Genomic DNA, 15,915 nt, shown 5'->3' with positions numbered 1-15,915 from the left:
TTAATTTTTTATTTTCTTTTTTCCTCATCATCGTCATCATTGTTTCTCCATTTTCTTTTTCCAATTCTATTATTTTATGCACTTTATTTTCTTCTTCTTGTTTAGCCAAATCTTTTAATACTCTATTATTAAGACTCGGATAATCTTTTATTATACCGCGGATAAGCCATCTGTAAAAAATCGTTATCGTGTCTTGTATATTATTGAATTAATATAAAAGCGGAAGACATTTTTTTATTATTATTATTATTTACTTGTAACCGTTATCGATTCCAATATCGATTTTTTTTGTAAAATGTAATGCCGAACAAAGTTCTACCAATGTCGGACATTTATTTTCGTTAACAATTTTTTCTAAATTTAAATTATCGACAATATCAATTTCATCTAAAGCTCCATCGACATCTTGTTTGTTTGCTAATAACAAAATGGGTTTCCCTGATATTTCATCGTTTTTAATTAAATTTTCGAGGACTTGACGACATTCTTCCATTCTATCGACAGCTATGGAGTCTACGACAAAAATCACTCCGTGAGCCTAAACAAGATTATTTATTTATTATTATTATTATTATTATGTAAAACAATAATATATTTAAAAAATTGATTTGTGATGAAATATAAAGATGACGCATTCATTTTAATAAAAGATTAAGTCATACCTTTCACGTTAAATTTCCATTAGAGTATATGGACACACGTAAATTATATTTTTGGTCATTAATCAATCAATCAATCAATCAATCAATCGATAAATTTAAATTTTTGGGACTTACATCAGCATAATATCTATGCCATATATCACGAATTTGTCGTCCACCGCCTAAATCGTATAGGGATACTTTACATCCTTTTTGTCGGAGTGTTATTACTGAAAATCCGATTGTAGGTACGACAGAATCAATGGGTTCTCCAGATAATCTTTTTGCAATTGTTGTTTTACCCGCTTTGTCAAGACCCACTAGGAGCAAGGTAACATTTCTAAAATATTAACAAAAATTTAACTCATTTCCATTACGATCTCAACGATTATATTATTAAATATATATATTTACTTTGGATTGATGGCCGATGATGATCTTCGTAATCGAATAGGAAGACAGCAATTTCCCATCGCTGGACATCACGACTTATTACTTTTCCGATTTATATATTTTTTATGAAAAAAAAAAAAAGCATAATCGAAAAAAATCATCCATTTTTTTTTTTTTAAAAAAAAGAATAAATTTTTTGTTTGTTTCAAAAACGTTGCTTAGCAACCGAATTCAAATTATAAAATTCACAACAAAATAACAACAAATAAAAACGATCGATGACGAATCTTATTAATTATTTTTGTATAAAATTATTAAAATTTTTTAACGTTTACTAAAAAAAAATTAATATTTTTTTTAATTATTAATAATTTAATAAAAAATTATTTAAAATTATTATGTTTTGTTTTTTTTTTAAATTAAAAAATTACTTGTAATTACCGAGTGAGTAGTGTTAAAAATAAAAGATTTCTGAACGTACTCTCGAGAATCATATTCACATCAACAACGATGACAACCGTTCAATTGGGAGAGAAAAAAAAAACGTTAGAAAAAAGTTTGTTATTTAATTAAAAACTCTTTTTTTTTTTTTTTTTTTTAGATTTGATTCAAATTAAAATAAATCGTCATGTACGATCCTTATAAATATACTAAAACGAGAGAGGATGAATCGAATGAAAACGATAATTTTAGTATTGACGAGGAAGAGGATAAAAAAAAAAAAGGGGAATCACTTTTTTCAAAAAATTTTTTCGATTATTTAATAAATAAAAGTTTTAATTGTAATACGAACGAATTAAAAACACCTTTCGACGATTATAAAACACTTTTAAATACAAGAGAATATAAAACGGAATCATCGGATGAAATAACGGATTACGCGTCGGATCAATCGTCGAAAAAATCAATGAAAAAACAACACAGGAGAAAATATAAGAAAAAAAAATCAAATCCATTTTTTAAATTTAATCATCCTTGTAGAAATAAATTCACTCAGTGTAATTTACCAATAGATTCCGAAGAAGTAACAATAACCGAAGAATTAAAACCGTTTTTATCAAACATAAGCGTTCTTTTAAACGAATTAGAAATTAATAATTGTCGAGAATCCGTTGAATTTAAATGTTTGCATAACATGTTGACGAAAATAATTGCTTTCGTAACGGAAATAATGAAAAGACCTCTATCAGAACACGATCCTGAAAAAAAAACAGAATTTCATAAAAGTTTAGAAAAAAATTTAGAAACCATATTGAACGTTATAACGGATTATAGGAAAAATTCCGTTACGGATTTAGATGTGGGAATTCGAGAATTTAAACGTATCGAAAGAGAAATCCTTCAAAATGAATATCATATTTCGGAAGCGACGAAAAAATGGGAAGAACGTTTTAAAGTATTACCAGAATGTAGTAATATCGATATAAGACTTGCTAATAGCATACTAGCAAATGAAAAATTAAAAGCCATTATTAAATTTAATCAGAGTCAAATTAAAAAATATAAAAAAATGATTATCGAAAAAGAATGGACGAAACACAAACAGGAAAATGATATTGCACATTATAAAAAAAAATTATCCAAAATTGATTTGACTATGGAAAATGATGTCTCCAATACAAAATAACAAACAACAAACGTAATATTTCAACGGAAATAAAAAATGAATTATTAGTTATGAAAAAACAAAGTCCGAAAAAAATTTAAAAAGAAAATTTAATATTTTTCTTATTGCCGCCATATTTGTGTGTGTGCCAGAATCTTTCTCTCATATTAACTTGAAATAACGAAACTCTTAATTATTCTTATTATCAAAATATATATATATATTTATCTCTGTTATCACAAACATTTTTCATTTTTTTTTTTTTTTAATGAAATAAACTCTTTCTTAATACGCTCCTGATTATTCTTTCCATTCTTCCTTTAAGCTTTGACTGGAACTTTGATTGTTATTGTTTTCGTTTCCAAATATTCTTTAAGAGATTCTTCTCCTCTGCAATACAAATATAAACTTTGAAAAATGCGTCACGAGTCGTGTAAATAGAAAAAATTATTATTATTATTATTATTATTATTTACAAATCTCTTCCGAATCCGGAATTTTTAAATCCGCCAAATGGAGTCTGACTAGTTATGGCATCGTAACAATTAATCCTAAACAAAAAAAAAAAAAAAAAACAGTTAGCGAGTTATTTTCCAATCGAACGTATTTAAGGAAAAACTTTATGACGTCATCACCGACCAAACGCTTCCTGCTTGAACGGATTGCGCAAATGTCATGGCTTTGTTTATATCGGAAGTTATTATACCGGAAGCTAATCCGTACGTTGTGTTGTTTGCACGCTCTATGACTTCTTCCAAAGTTTTAAATTTTATTATTTGTTGAACGGGTCCGAATATCTAAGAGATAAAAACAAACAAATTTTTTTAACGAGAGGAATAAAGATAAAGCGATTTTTGAAAATTTCTCACTTCTTCCTTAGCTATTCTCATGTTATCGGTGACGTTTGAAAAAACTGTTGGCTCTACGAAATAACCGACGTTGCCAAGTCGTTTTCCACCGCATTCAACCTTGGCTCCTTCCTTCTTTCCGCTTTCTATCAAATTCATGACTTTATCAAACATTTCCTTGTCAATCTTAAACAAACATATTTGTAAACATATTTGTCTTTGGATTACAAAAAACTGAAAATTTTATTACAAATTAAGGATTTACTTGGGGGCCCTGTTGAACTCCTTTTTTAAATGGATCACCAACGACTCTATTCGATGCCAATTGAGTAGCTTTTTCAACGAACGCATCGTAAATTGTATCCTGTACGAATGTTCTAGATCCGGCACAACACGATTGTCCATGATTTGAAAATAAACCTTCGTGTGCAATATTTACGGCTTCGTCAACTGCTCAAGAAATTAAGAAAAATGATTTCATCGGTAGCCATAAATAAATAGAAAAAAAAAAAAAAGGAAATTAAAAATGTCGTTGATACGAACGATCGGGAGCATCGGAAAAAACGACCAAAGGACTTTTTCCACCGAGTTCCAAAGACACCCTTTTCAAATTCGATGCCGCACAACCTTTCATAATTATTTCTCCTACTTCTGTCGATCCTGTAAATGCAATTTTATTCACGTCTGGATGATTTACAAGTGCTGCACCTGAAAAAAAAAACAAAATTTTTTAATATGAGTTAAAAGAATCGGAAAAATTTTGATAATTACCAGCTGTAGGTCCGTAACCGGGCACGACGTTTATAACCCCTGGAGGAAATCCAGCTTCTTTGGCAAGGGATGCCATGTACAAAGCAGTCAAAGGAGTTTGTTCTGCTGGTTTCATGACAATCGTGCAACCACAAGCAAGTGCAGGACCCCATTTCCAAATGAGCATCATCACAGGATAATTCCACGGAATGATTTGACCCACAACTCCAACAGGTTCCTTTCTTGTCATGCACATAAATTTCCCATCTGATTCGAGAAACAATCTCTCTTAAATATGTGATAATAATAATGATATTTGAAATCCCTCGGGGGAAAAAAAAGATCTCACCGACAGGTATTGTACTCCCATGTATTTTATCACACCAACCAGCATAATACCTTAATATTTGCGCACAGTAATACATTTCACCTAAAGCATCTGTTAATGGTTTTCCATTATTATATGTTTCAAGCATGGCAAGATAATTTGTATCTCTATCGACTAAATCAGCAAGTTTTAACATGAGACGACCACGTTGTGAAGCATCCATTGATCGATAGGGTGAACCAATTCTTTAAAACAACAACAACAAACAAACAAATCATTCAAACAAACAAACAAACAAATCATTCAAACAAACAAACAAACAAAAAAATGTAAAAGAATTTTAATAAATACTTACTTGAATGCAGCACGAGCAGCAGCAACAGCTTTATCGATATCTTCTTTTTTTCCTTCTTGTACATTTGCAATGACTTCTTCTGTCGCAGGATTGAGTACTGGAAAGGTTGATCCACTAATCGAATCCACAAATTCATTGTTAATAAAAATCTGAAAAAAATAAAAAAATAAAAAAAATATTAAGAACATGTGAGTGAAACATCGAGTAAAATTAAATAACTGATGTAATGTACATATCGATATAAATTATTAAAATAGGATTATTATACATCACATGTATGATTAAATTGTCATAATAACATACATCTGCAAATAATAAAGCTTTTTGTTTTTGTTTTTGTCGTATTTAATATAAAAAAGATAAAAGAAAATGAGGAAAAATTAAAAATTTAATTTAATGTTTTAGAGTTTTTCAAATTACTTTTTCAAATGAAAAATTCTAAATCTGTAATTTAATAACATAATTATAATCAAAAAAAAAAAAAAAAAAAAAAATGTGCAACAGTTTAAATTGTTTTGACCTTCACAAAGTATTAATGCGTTTATTTTCTACTTTAAAAAAATTAAATAATAATAATAATAATTCGTTGAAACCTGTAAAACAAGTTTGCAAAGTGACAAAGTGCAAATATTTAATGATTGGAATAGAAAAAAGTTTTTCTATCTCCATCTCTCTCTCTCTCTTTCTCTCTCTATACTGATTATAATATATACATGAAATTATTTAACACGATTAATGTTATTAATAATAAAAGAAAATTATTTCTTTAAATAAGTATATATATATATTATAATGACTCCATTTTTAATTTTTCAAAAATACCCGTTAAAATATACAATCAATCATCGAAATACATTATGGACAAAAAATCAAACGTTTTATTTCCTTTTTTATTATTTTATATTAATAATAATAAAATAATAATACTTACGCCACGATATTTAATATCTACTTTAGACATGTTGATTTTAAAAAAAATTAATAAAGAAATCAGTAAACCGAAAATTCAAAAAAAAAAAAAAAATTTCAAACTTTTAGAATGGAATATCTCGAACGAATAAAAAATTTCAACTGACTGACAGAGAAGATAAAAATTCGAGTCATAGAGTAAATAAACGTCGTTTTAATTTTACCATCAAAATATTTTGTTTCTGCCATTCTTTATTTGACGCCGCATCAGTTAAAAACATTTAAATATAAATAATTTTTTTTTTTTTAATATTTAAACTAAATAATTTAAAACAAATTTTTTTTTTTAACTTAAATCCGTTATAAATAAATTCGTTATTTAAAAAAAATTTTAAATAATAAAAGTAATTCGAAAAGAAAAAGAAGAAAATATTTTAAAAAAATTTTTTTTTATTTTTTTCGAAGTGTTTTTTTTTATTTTTTAAAATTTTTATTTAAAGTCGTTAAATTTGTCAAAAATCGTTAAAATGTTTAAAAAATTAATTAATAATAATATTATTAATCGTCGATATATTTTTTCATCGTCTTTAAGAAAAAATACAATGGATTCAAAACCTGTTCAAACAAATTCAAAAGTTGATCCAAATGTTTCAATTAATGGTAAGAGAAAGAGAGAAAAAATTTTTTTTTTGCTTTTAAAAGTTTAAATTAATAATAAATTTACCTTATTTATTAATTAGATATCAACAAGATTGCATTGAGTGACTTACAAAAGAAATTATTATACATATTTAGAGAATATAAAACAAAAGATGAAATCCCGGATACTTTGTGGTAAGATTTTTTATTTTTTTAATTCGATAATGAAAATTTTCTCAAGTCAATAATAATAAAAAAGAGGAAATTTAAATTAAGTTATTTGACACACACACACACACATACACAGACAGACAACTTATCTCCCAAACTTCATTTGGAATCAAATCAAATTTATTTATAATTTATTACACAATTCGTTAACGATAGATTATCAATTTTAATAATTTTTATTTAAATTGACAGCCTTTTCATGTCATATAAAAATTCCACAGTTTGAAAATGAAAGAAAATCTTTTTTTGTTTTATTTTCACAGTGCCGATACATTACAGAAAAAATTTAGTCGTATAAGAATAAAATTTGCAAATTTTTTAATGGTTTTATTCGTTATCGGAAGTGTTGCTGTCGCATATTCTGGTAAACAAAAAGCAAAAGCTGGTGAAACAATCACCAGAAGAATTTTAGAAAGAAATGAAAGAATAAAAGCAAATGGAGATGCTCATCACAAATAATTTCTTTCTATTATTATTATTATTATTATTATTATTATTATTATTATTACAATCATCATCATCATCCTCGAAATATATTTTATTTTTATTATTTTATTTAGTCGAGAAAGAAAAATTATATAAGTTGCTCATAAATAAGAAAATTTTTTTTTTTATATATATTTTATTAAATAGTTTTATGTATTATTATTATTATTATTTTCTTTTTTGTTAATTTTAATAAAAAAAGACTTTTTTTATTTATATATATAAGAGAAAGTTTGTCGTTTAGTGTACAATCAAATTTATATATATATGAATAAAAGTAGAATCCATAACTATAAGAATTCATTATTATTATTATTATTTAAAATTAAAAAAAAGGGGAGAAAGAGTGAGAGAGAGAGAGAGAGAGAATGATTAAAAATAAAAATGGGGAGATTACGTGAAAATAAAAACGTACACGAGAAGGAAAAAAAAAAAAAATTTTTAAGGGCATATAATAATAACATATTAATTAAAAACAAATTATCTAAAAAGAGTGAGAGAGAGGGAAACAAGTTTATTTTTAAAATAAAATTTTCTCTCTCTCTCTCTCTCACGCACTCTTACTCTCCATCCTCCTCCCCCCCCCATTTCCTTTCCTTCTTCGTATCTTTTGTGTAAATATTATTGTAAAACGTGACGTTAACCACGATTGATAATGATAATAAATTAAATGATTATTTATAAATAAAGTGAAAGTTGTATCGAAATTATCTCATAATAATAATAATAATAATAATAATAATAATAATAATAATAATAATAATAATAATAATAATAATAAATTGACCCTAAAAATAAAAATAAAAAAAATTTTTATCTGAGTTAGGAAAGAAAAAAAAAAATAAAAAATAAAAAATTTTGTGTGTGTTTTCGAACTGCTGCTTATAAACGATAATGATCGATTATTATTATTATTATTATTATTATTATTATTATTATTGTTGTTGTTGTTGTTGTTGTTGTTTGAACTACTTAACGGATTTTACTCTGAGAAATGCACGTAGTACATTTTTAAATTTTTTTTGTTACAAATTTTATTTGTTGTTGTTATTATTATTATCGTTTTTATTTTTGTTTGTTACTTTTCTCCCTCCCCTTCCCCAACCCACCGCTTTCCCTCCCTCTCCCTCTTGACTCCCCACTCCATTCCCCCCTCCCCTTTAATCGCATGCCATAATTTATAATTTAGAATTATTATTTTATTTTAAAAGAAATTTATGTATTCGTTAATTGTAATCATCGATTTTATTTACGTAATAAATTTTATTTTATTTTATTTTATTATCATTATTATTTATTTATTTATTTATTTATTTATTTATTTAATTACAAAATTATTTATTATATATATATATATATATATTTATTTACCGACATTTATTAATAACGAGATCATAAAAAAAATCCGTTTCGAATAATATTTTTCCATCCTCATTACTTTTTCTTCTTCCACGTTAAATTTAAAAAAAAAAATAATAATAATAATAATAAAATTATTGTGACTTTTCACAGCCTTGTAAAAAAAAATTTCGATCCTTTAATCGATAAATCGATCGATCTATCGTGGCACTTAAATAAAAAAAAAATTATTTACATAAAATACTGTTTGTTCACAGTCGTTATTTTCTTATACGCACAACCTCAATAACGATGATAATAATAATAATAAAACAGCCGATATCAAAAAAACAATATGGCGGACGGAACGTATATAATCGTGATAAATCATCACGTATTCACAATCTGTTTGTAACAAACAAACAAACAAACAAACAAGGGAGAGAAAGACGAAAACAACATTTAAAAAAAAAAACTTTTTTTTTTGTACCGGAAATAGTTAATTGAACTATGAACTTTACAAAGATAAAATGAGATCAAATTTTTTTTTTTTTTCGTTTTGTTAATTTTAATTATTTTTTGGACGGAATCTCGACATGTAAAAATCACAACCTGGACAATACAAACCAGGTACGGGAACTTGTTTCTTCCTGCATAAATGACAGGGATTCGTTTTTGTTCCGGTTCCGCTTCCTCCACCTCCTCCTTGCAATAAATTTTCTTGGGATTGTCTCATTTCGTTTATTTTACAATTTCCTCCTCCCACTCCTACCCCGACTCCTCCTCCTCCTCCTCCTCCCATCGGTATTTGTTTAGGGGGTGGCGGTTGTTGATAGGGTGGATAATTTTGCGGCGGTTGTTTTGATTTTATAGGTTCGTATCTCGGATACGATGTCGTTTGTTGCGGTGGCGTCGTCACTTTGTTTACCAAAGGATGATAATAGGGTGGGAAAATCGGTTTCGATTCCTGTTGAAGAGGCATCTTGGCCTGTTGCGTAATTCCTTTGACTCCCCCCCCTCCCGGCAATCCACCGCCCGCCGTTTGATACGATGAATTCGGCCTCGGAACATGATTTGGAGAATTTGAAAATGGCGGATTTTGACTTAGCGATAAAGTGGCACGAGCCATTTGTGGTGTTTTCTGAAGTGGTAACCGTACCGAAGAACTTTTATCCTGTTGCATGACGCTACATCTTCCAGATTCGAAATTTTGATCGTTGACGACCATCATGGCGTCTTTCGTAGGTTTCCGTACTTCCACGTACCTATTCCCGGAACCGTTTTGTAAATCCGAAACGTTGGCACCGTAGGGTTGATTCCTTATGTGAGGAACGTGAACGTACGGATGACCACCACCGCCGCCGCCGCCGCCACTCTTCACCTGTTCTTGCGTCAAATACTGTTGTTGTTGTTGTTGCGGTGGTAACCTGGCACCGTCTCCGTGAATCTGTTGTGAATACTGATAGGTTTGCGTGTGGGTTAAAGGTATCTGTTGAGAATACTGTTGCGGTTGAATACTGTTCGGTATTTGTTGCGGAACACTTCTAGGTACTTCCGTAGGTGGACCGTAGATGTGCGAATGATGGTAACCACGATTGACATCGGATAACGGATAGTGTGCGTTGTACCTGTTCGAATCGAATTGCTGTTGCTGTTGCGACTGCGAATAATTCATTCTGTGTACGTCGTTCTTTCCAACGTAACCGGATGAACCTGATGCTCTCATATATTCGGTTTCGTAACCTCCTTTTCCACCGTCGCTCGAATTAGGTCTTCCGCTTTCCGGTAATCCCGAGTACGTCGGATTCAATCTGGGATCCACATTTTGAGTATAAAGAATTTGTTGATTGTTGAGTCTACCATTACATTCTGACTCGTGAGAAACAACTTGAGGAACGTTCATCGTGTTGTGATGGGGCATCATGATAGGGGGCGGTTTGGATCTTTCTCCCGGTGTCATTTTCGTTATCAATTGATTTTTTTCTTGATCGGAAAATTCTGCTTTGTAAAGAGGATGAGTTCGGGACAGCGACCTGTTGGTCTTGTCGTTCGGATCCTTGTTCAAAGCCGACCTTAAAACTCTTTCCAATATTGGATTTGGTATAAAATTATCTTCTTCGTCATCGTCGGCCGTTGCCACCAACACGACTTGATCGCAAAAAGTAACGTTTTTCTTTTTACTCCCGCCATTTTTCCTTCTCAACATGTCGTTGTCTTCGTTTTCTTCTTCTCCCGTTAATTTTAATACGCTCGTTGTGAAATTTGTCGTCGTCGTCGTCGTCGGCAACATGTCGGCGACTCTTTTACTCGGCGAATTCATTTCCAACATTTCCGCTAATGGTACGTCATCCATTTTGGGTTTTTCCAACCTGTAAAATTCCGACGATGAACTACTTCTTCGAGTTTTACAACAATTTTCTTCTTCTCTCTTCTCTTTGTTTTCCACGACTCGTATTTGTTCGAATTTCGATGTCAAATCTTTAACAGAATTTATCTTATCTAAATCATCGGATTTTTGTTTCATCGTTTCCACGAAATCCACAATATCTTCCGATGAGTCTCCTCTGCTGTTGCTGTTGCTGCTGTTCAACTTTTGTTGAAGTTTTGCTTGAAGTTCTTTGAGTAAAGAATTCGAAGATGTCGTCTGCTGATTGGTGACGCTACCATCCGCCATTTTATTATTCTGCTTATCAATTTTATTTTTATCCGCTAATATTTGCTGACGTTTTATTTGAAGTTGAGTCAATAGACTCGCTTCTTCCATTATCAAAACCTCTTCGGGCGGCGGAGGAAATTCTTCGCTCGCTTGTCTCGAATGAACGACAGAATTTAACGGACTGGGATAGGGCGGAAGTGGAAGGTTGGCACCATTGTTTTCGTAATTATTCTCATTCATCATTTGTTCGTTTTGTGGTTCTTGATGAATTTGTGCTCTCGTGATCACTTGAGTTAATTCGTTTTGTGCACTTATGTTACCGTTGGCATATTGCACGGGATCGTCTTTGTACGCCGAGTAAGTGTCCGCCGTGTACACCGGCATGTAGGGCAAAGATCCGGCTTCGGTTTCGTGAACCGAATAAAACATTCCGCTATCACTTTTATCAACGATGTGATTCCCGTAAGGGTTCATTTCGTTGGGAAGTGGATATTTCGGACGTTCGGGTGAAGATTTCGATAATTGTGAAGTTGTTCTTATCGGTGGGGGTGGCGGAACTTTTGCCGCGTGTAAAAATTTTCCGACGCTTCCGTGAAAACTTTTTCTCATGAGTCGACTCCTTTCCAAATTCGGATTCGTCGCATTTCCGGCAAATTCCAAATGACCTTCCGATAAATATCCCGACAATTGTTTCTCCACCATCAACGATGATTTTATGCTCGTGTCGTCTTGAGTTTTCAAATCGGGATTTTTCAAATCTTCGTCTTCCCTTAAATCCGGCATGCTCCTGTTTTTCCTCCGAATCAAACCCCCCATTAATAATTTCCTTCTTATCTTATGCTGTTTTTTATTCGTGTTTTTCACTTCCGGTTCTTTCGTTTGTTTTTTACCGGAGTCTTTTCCGGTCATTTGCGATGATCCAAAGTCGGATTTTTTATTTCTCTCTTCGCTTCTCGCTCTTTTCTCCTTGACCGGACTCAACGCTTTATCATTTTTATCCCTTCCACGATTTTTGTCTCTTCCGGGACGATCGTAAATTAAATATTCGGCATCTTCGATTATGTTTTTGGGTGGGGAATCGTTGTTACTTTTACTCTTAACCCTCGACATGACGCCATTTTTTTTCTTCGGGAGTGTTGCGTATATTTCGATATTTTTCGACGGTTTTTCCGAAATATTGTGGACCCCGACGACAGGTTGCGGTAATTTTTCTTTCGATTTATTTAAATTTCCCGGTTTCGTTGCGGGTTGAGAATTCAACAATAATTCTCTCGAATTCTGACGAGAATGTTGTCCCTTATTGCTGTCGCGAGAATTTTGCCGACTGTGATTTCCCTTGGATTTAACACTCGAACAACTGTTTTCGCGACTGTGTCGACCCTCCAATGTTCCATCCTTGTCTCCGTTCATTTTCCTTTGGAGACTTCTCAGACCGACGACGCAAGAATTATGTTTCATTCTTGCTAACGTGATGTTGGCAGGATTGCTGTAGGGAGCATCCATGGCAGCGCGAGATTTGGCACACGCTGCTTGAATCAAAACGAGAGCACCTTCGTAATCGTGTTGATCTTCCAGCATCTTACTCTTGTTCATCAAATCGTCGGCCTCTTGGCAAAGTTGTTCGCAATCTTGACCCATGGGTAAAATTTCACCGGAGTCGACTTGATTGTAAACTCCGGGTACTCTCGCTTCCGGAATTTGAGCCAATTGCAGACTGTGCTTTAAACCTTGTTGTAGGGGCAACGAATCGGTCGAAGATAACGAATAAGAATCGTAACCCTGATCGAATTGTCCTCCATTTTCTTTTTTCGAATTGGGACTCCGTGGCACGGCTCCATTTCTACAAAACAATCAACCGTTAAAGATTTCAAAAAAATTGATTTTAAACCAAGTCAAAGGTTCAAAGTCGATTTTAAAAACGTACCTTTGTTGCATTTTCCCGACTATGTACAAGTAGGGATTTTCCATTGACGTTGACGAAGACGAAGAAGCACTGTTTCTATCTCCGCTCCAATTTCCAGAATCCCTTCTCCTGCTGGATGCCGTTAAACTTTCCGCTCCCGAACTGTTGTTCCTTTGCAATCCCGAATAATTACCAGAATCATTTTCCGAACACGTTCTACTGTACCGACAACTGCTATCGGAATTAGTTCTACCGAAAGCCCGGAAACCCGTTACGGAATCCGTTTCGGAACCCGTTCGATTAAAAACGCTACTTCTTTCACTTTCCGTGCTGTCCGATCTTTGAACGGGTTTACTACGTTCCAAACTACTTTTCGATATAGAATTAGATCGATTTAATTCCAAGTTACTCGGTAACGTCCGATTCGACATTGAATTCGATCTGTATAATTCTAAACCCCCGTTTAATCTGGGTTTTACGTCTCCCTGCCCGTAATTATTCTCACTGAGTCTTTTTTGAGTTTCGAAATTCCCGCCGCCGCCGCCGCTGCTCGTCGTCCGATGTATTTGCTTTTGATACGACAACACATTTTCCACCGCTTTCCGACTTATGTAACTCGGATCCATTTCTTTTTGTAGAGAGTTGTTACCGTCTAAACTTCGCGAAAGGATGACTGCTTGCATATCAGACAGATTCTGATAGTCGCTTATGGTTTGCTTATTGATTTCCGGATTGGGTGTTATGGCTCTTCTCGTCGGCGAAGTTGAATTTAACGTTTTCAAAGGTTTTTCCGGACTCGGAGTGACGGATCTTCGTATGGGCGATAACATTGGCATGGGTAAGTGACCTGCACGATAAGAAATCCTCGCGTTAATTAAACAATCATCGAGAGATGCACGTAAACACCTCGAACACTCGATACATACCTTGATTGACCAATCCATTTTTATTAACGCCGTTCAAAAGACTTTTATTGTAAGACCAAGAATTTTTATGTGATTTTCCCGTGGACGTTTGTAAATTCGTGACGGGAGTGATGAATTTCGGTGCGTCTTGAGTATTAACCGGAGTTCCTCCGAGAGCCGCGTATAAGAGCAACAAGGGCTGATACCTTCCGCGACGACACTTGTCGACGACTTGTTCCCATTTGGGACCCACTTCTCTAACGTTGGCATCATCGAAATAAATCCACAGTCTCAATTTCGTGTGAAAGAAAAACGTCGAGTAATGTTTTCCGTAGTAAGTCACAACTCCGACGAGAGCGTGTTGAGAATTCAACGCCCATCTTTGATCGATGACGGAATGAAAAACGTCACCCGGACGTAGGGTGGTTCCGATGGCGGCAAAAACAGCCATAATTTGTTCGAGGGTCGGCCTTTCCGAATCCCAAACAATTCCGACGGAAACGATTTCGGGTCGATTCATGAGGGATCTGCATATTTGAATTTTGGCACCGCAATTACTCTGGAAAAAAAAAAGGTACGGGAGAAAATAAGTATTGCGAGTGCGCTCCAGTCATTCCAGACTAGTAATGATCAATGGTTATAATTACAGGGCAGTCTCTTATGTCTCCCATTCCTCCGGCTCTTCGAAGTAACTGACCGAACAAGTCGGAATGTGCCGGACTAGTGGCCGACAATTGTCGAGCTTGGTCAGTTAATGCAGAAGCCGAAACGTAATGTACCATCTTGAAAAAAAAAAAAAAAAAAAAAATGGCGCGAGAGTTAATTACTTTCTTTTCTCCAATTCGATTGTCGAAACCTTATTAAGTAAAACCAAGTACCTGAGTGAATGGTAAAGGTTCGGACGTTGCACCGCAAGCATCGCAAACGCTTTGCTCAACCAAAGTCATTGCAAATTTCTGATGAGGAATGCAATGTTTCGCACTGCACATATCTTCAGCCTCTTCGTTTGCTATGTGAAAATGTATTCGGAGTAATATGTTTTCGAAACATTCCGACGCATCGTCCATGAATCCCAATTGAAATCTTTGCTGGTCGAAAAATGTTTCGGCAAGTGCTCTCCTCAGAGCGTCCGGAGGCAAAGCGCTTTCTTGCGAGAATTGTAACTGGGAAAACAATTCCTACAAAAGGGGGAAAGAGAGGAAAGAATTTATGAGTCAAACAAACCCTTAAAAAATTTAACCTCGTGACCCCGATTGAATGCTATGATATGTAAAAAGATCTCTCTCTCTCTCTCTCCTCCCCCTCCCCTCCCCCAGGATCGTACCTTTTTATTTGATTGACACGTCAAAAAAAAAGAAAAAAAAAATTTTTTTCAATGGGGCACGAGCGTCAACAAAAAAAAAATTTTTTTATTCGATTAATCAATCGGCCCGATCATCATCATCATCATCATTATTATTATTATTATTATTATTATTATTACTATTATTATTATTATTAACGTTTATTGTCATTTAAAATTAATCATTTCCGAGAAAATTTTCACTTTTTTCAAACAAAATATTATTTAAAATGGCGGAAATTAAAATTTTTTTTACGGGGAGCGGGGGGGGGGGGAAATTAATTTTTATAAATAAACAATAATAATAATGATAATAATAATGATGATCACGTACGGATTTAATTATAAAAAGTTTTTAAAGATTATAATAATAAAATTTAAATAAATAAAAAAAAAAATTGGAGAAACGTTTCCACGTCACCACGCCCCCCCCCGTCAACTCCCCACCTTTCTCCCCGAATATTCTTTACGAGAAAAAAAAAAAAAAAAAAAAAAAACAAACTTCACGTTTTTGCTGTATATTTTATGTAAATTTCTCGAAAAAAAAATAAAAATGGCGGAATATATTTATTTAAACAAAAAAAA

General features: G+C 32.6%; 5 protein-coding genes across 5 annotated transcripts in view; 2 read left to right on the top strand and 3 right to left on the bottom strand.

Moving 5' to 3' along the window:
- The window catches only part of Phum_PHUM222140 (uncharacterized protein), a gene marked incomplete at both ends in the record, with an annotated part of 2,111 nt that extends 987 nt beyond the window's left edge, over positions 1–1,124 (bottom strand). The window contains 4 exons of the mRNA XM_002425803.1: positions 83–170; positions 255–538; positions 777–981; positions 1,102–1,124. Of these exons, the coding sequence (XP_002425848.1) occupies positions 83–170; positions 255–538; positions 777–981; positions 1,102–1,124 (600 nt within the window). The remainder of the gene's footprint in view (positions 1–82; positions 171–254; positions 539–776; positions 982–1,101) is intronic.
- Positions 1,125–1,662: 538 nt separating this feature from the next.
- Phum_PHUM222130 (uncharacterized protein) lies at positions 1,663–2,661 on the top strand (the record flags this gene model as incomplete). Its single annotated transcript, XM_002425802.1, has 2 exons — positions 1,663–1,928; positions 2,016–2,661. The coding sequence occupies 2 exons, from the start codon at positions 1,663–1,665 to the stop codon at positions 2,659–2,661; spliced, it is 912 nt and encodes a 303-aa protein (XP_002425847.1).
- Positions 2,662–2,960: 299 nt separating this feature from the next.
- Phum_PHUM222120 (restnal dehydrogenase, putative) lies at positions 2,961–5,109 on the bottom strand (the record flags this gene model as incomplete). The annotated part of the gene is made up of 9 exons (XM_002425801.1): positions 2,961–3,030; positions 3,117–3,191; positions 3,280–3,437; positions 3,510–3,674; positions 3,754–3,938; positions 4,032–4,196; positions 4,260–4,505; positions 4,588–4,811; positions 4,922–5,109. 9 exons carry the CDS (start codon positions 5,107–5,109, stop codon positions 2,961–2,963), a joined length of 1,476 nt encoding a protein of 491 aa, XP_002425846.1.
- Positions 5,110–6,432: 1,323 nt separating this feature from the next.
- Positions 6,433–7,159, top strand: Phum_PHUM222110 (uncharacterized protein; the record flags this gene model as incomplete). The annotated part of the gene is made up of 3 exons (XM_002425800.1): positions 6,433–6,477; positions 6,582–6,664; positions 6,964–7,159. 3 exons carry the CDS (start codon positions 6,433–6,435, stop codon positions 7,157–7,159), a joined length of 324 nt encoding a protein of 107 aa, XP_002425845.1.
- A 1,933-nt stretch (positions 7,160–9,092) lies between these two features.
- Phum_PHUM222100 (ubiquitin specific proteinase, putative) lies at positions 9,093–15,502 on the bottom strand (the record flags this gene model as incomplete). The annotated part of the gene is made up of 9 exons (XM_002425799.1): positions 9,093–11,524; positions 11,621–12,391; positions 12,464–13,020; positions 13,105–13,237; positions 13,493–13,830; positions 14,096–14,547; positions 14,636–14,770; positions 14,867–15,166; positions 15,491–15,502. The coding sequence occupies 9 exons, from the start codon at positions 15,500–15,502 to the stop codon at positions 9,093–9,095; spliced, it is 5,130 nt and encodes a 1,709-aa protein (XP_002425844.1).
- Between the last annotated feature and the right edge of the window lie 413 nt (positions 15,503–15,915).

This window comes from Pediculus humanus, genomic scaffold, assembly GCF_000006295.1.
Source record: "Pediculus humanus corporis 1103172107574 genomic scaffold, whole genome shotgun sequence".
NCBI classification, from domain to species: Eukaryota; Metazoa; Arthropoda; class Insecta; order Psocodea; family Pediculidae; genus Pediculus; species Pediculus humanus.
The sequence above is the reverse complement of the archived record's forward strand: the minus strand, read 5'-3'. Positions and strand labels throughout refer to the sequence as shown.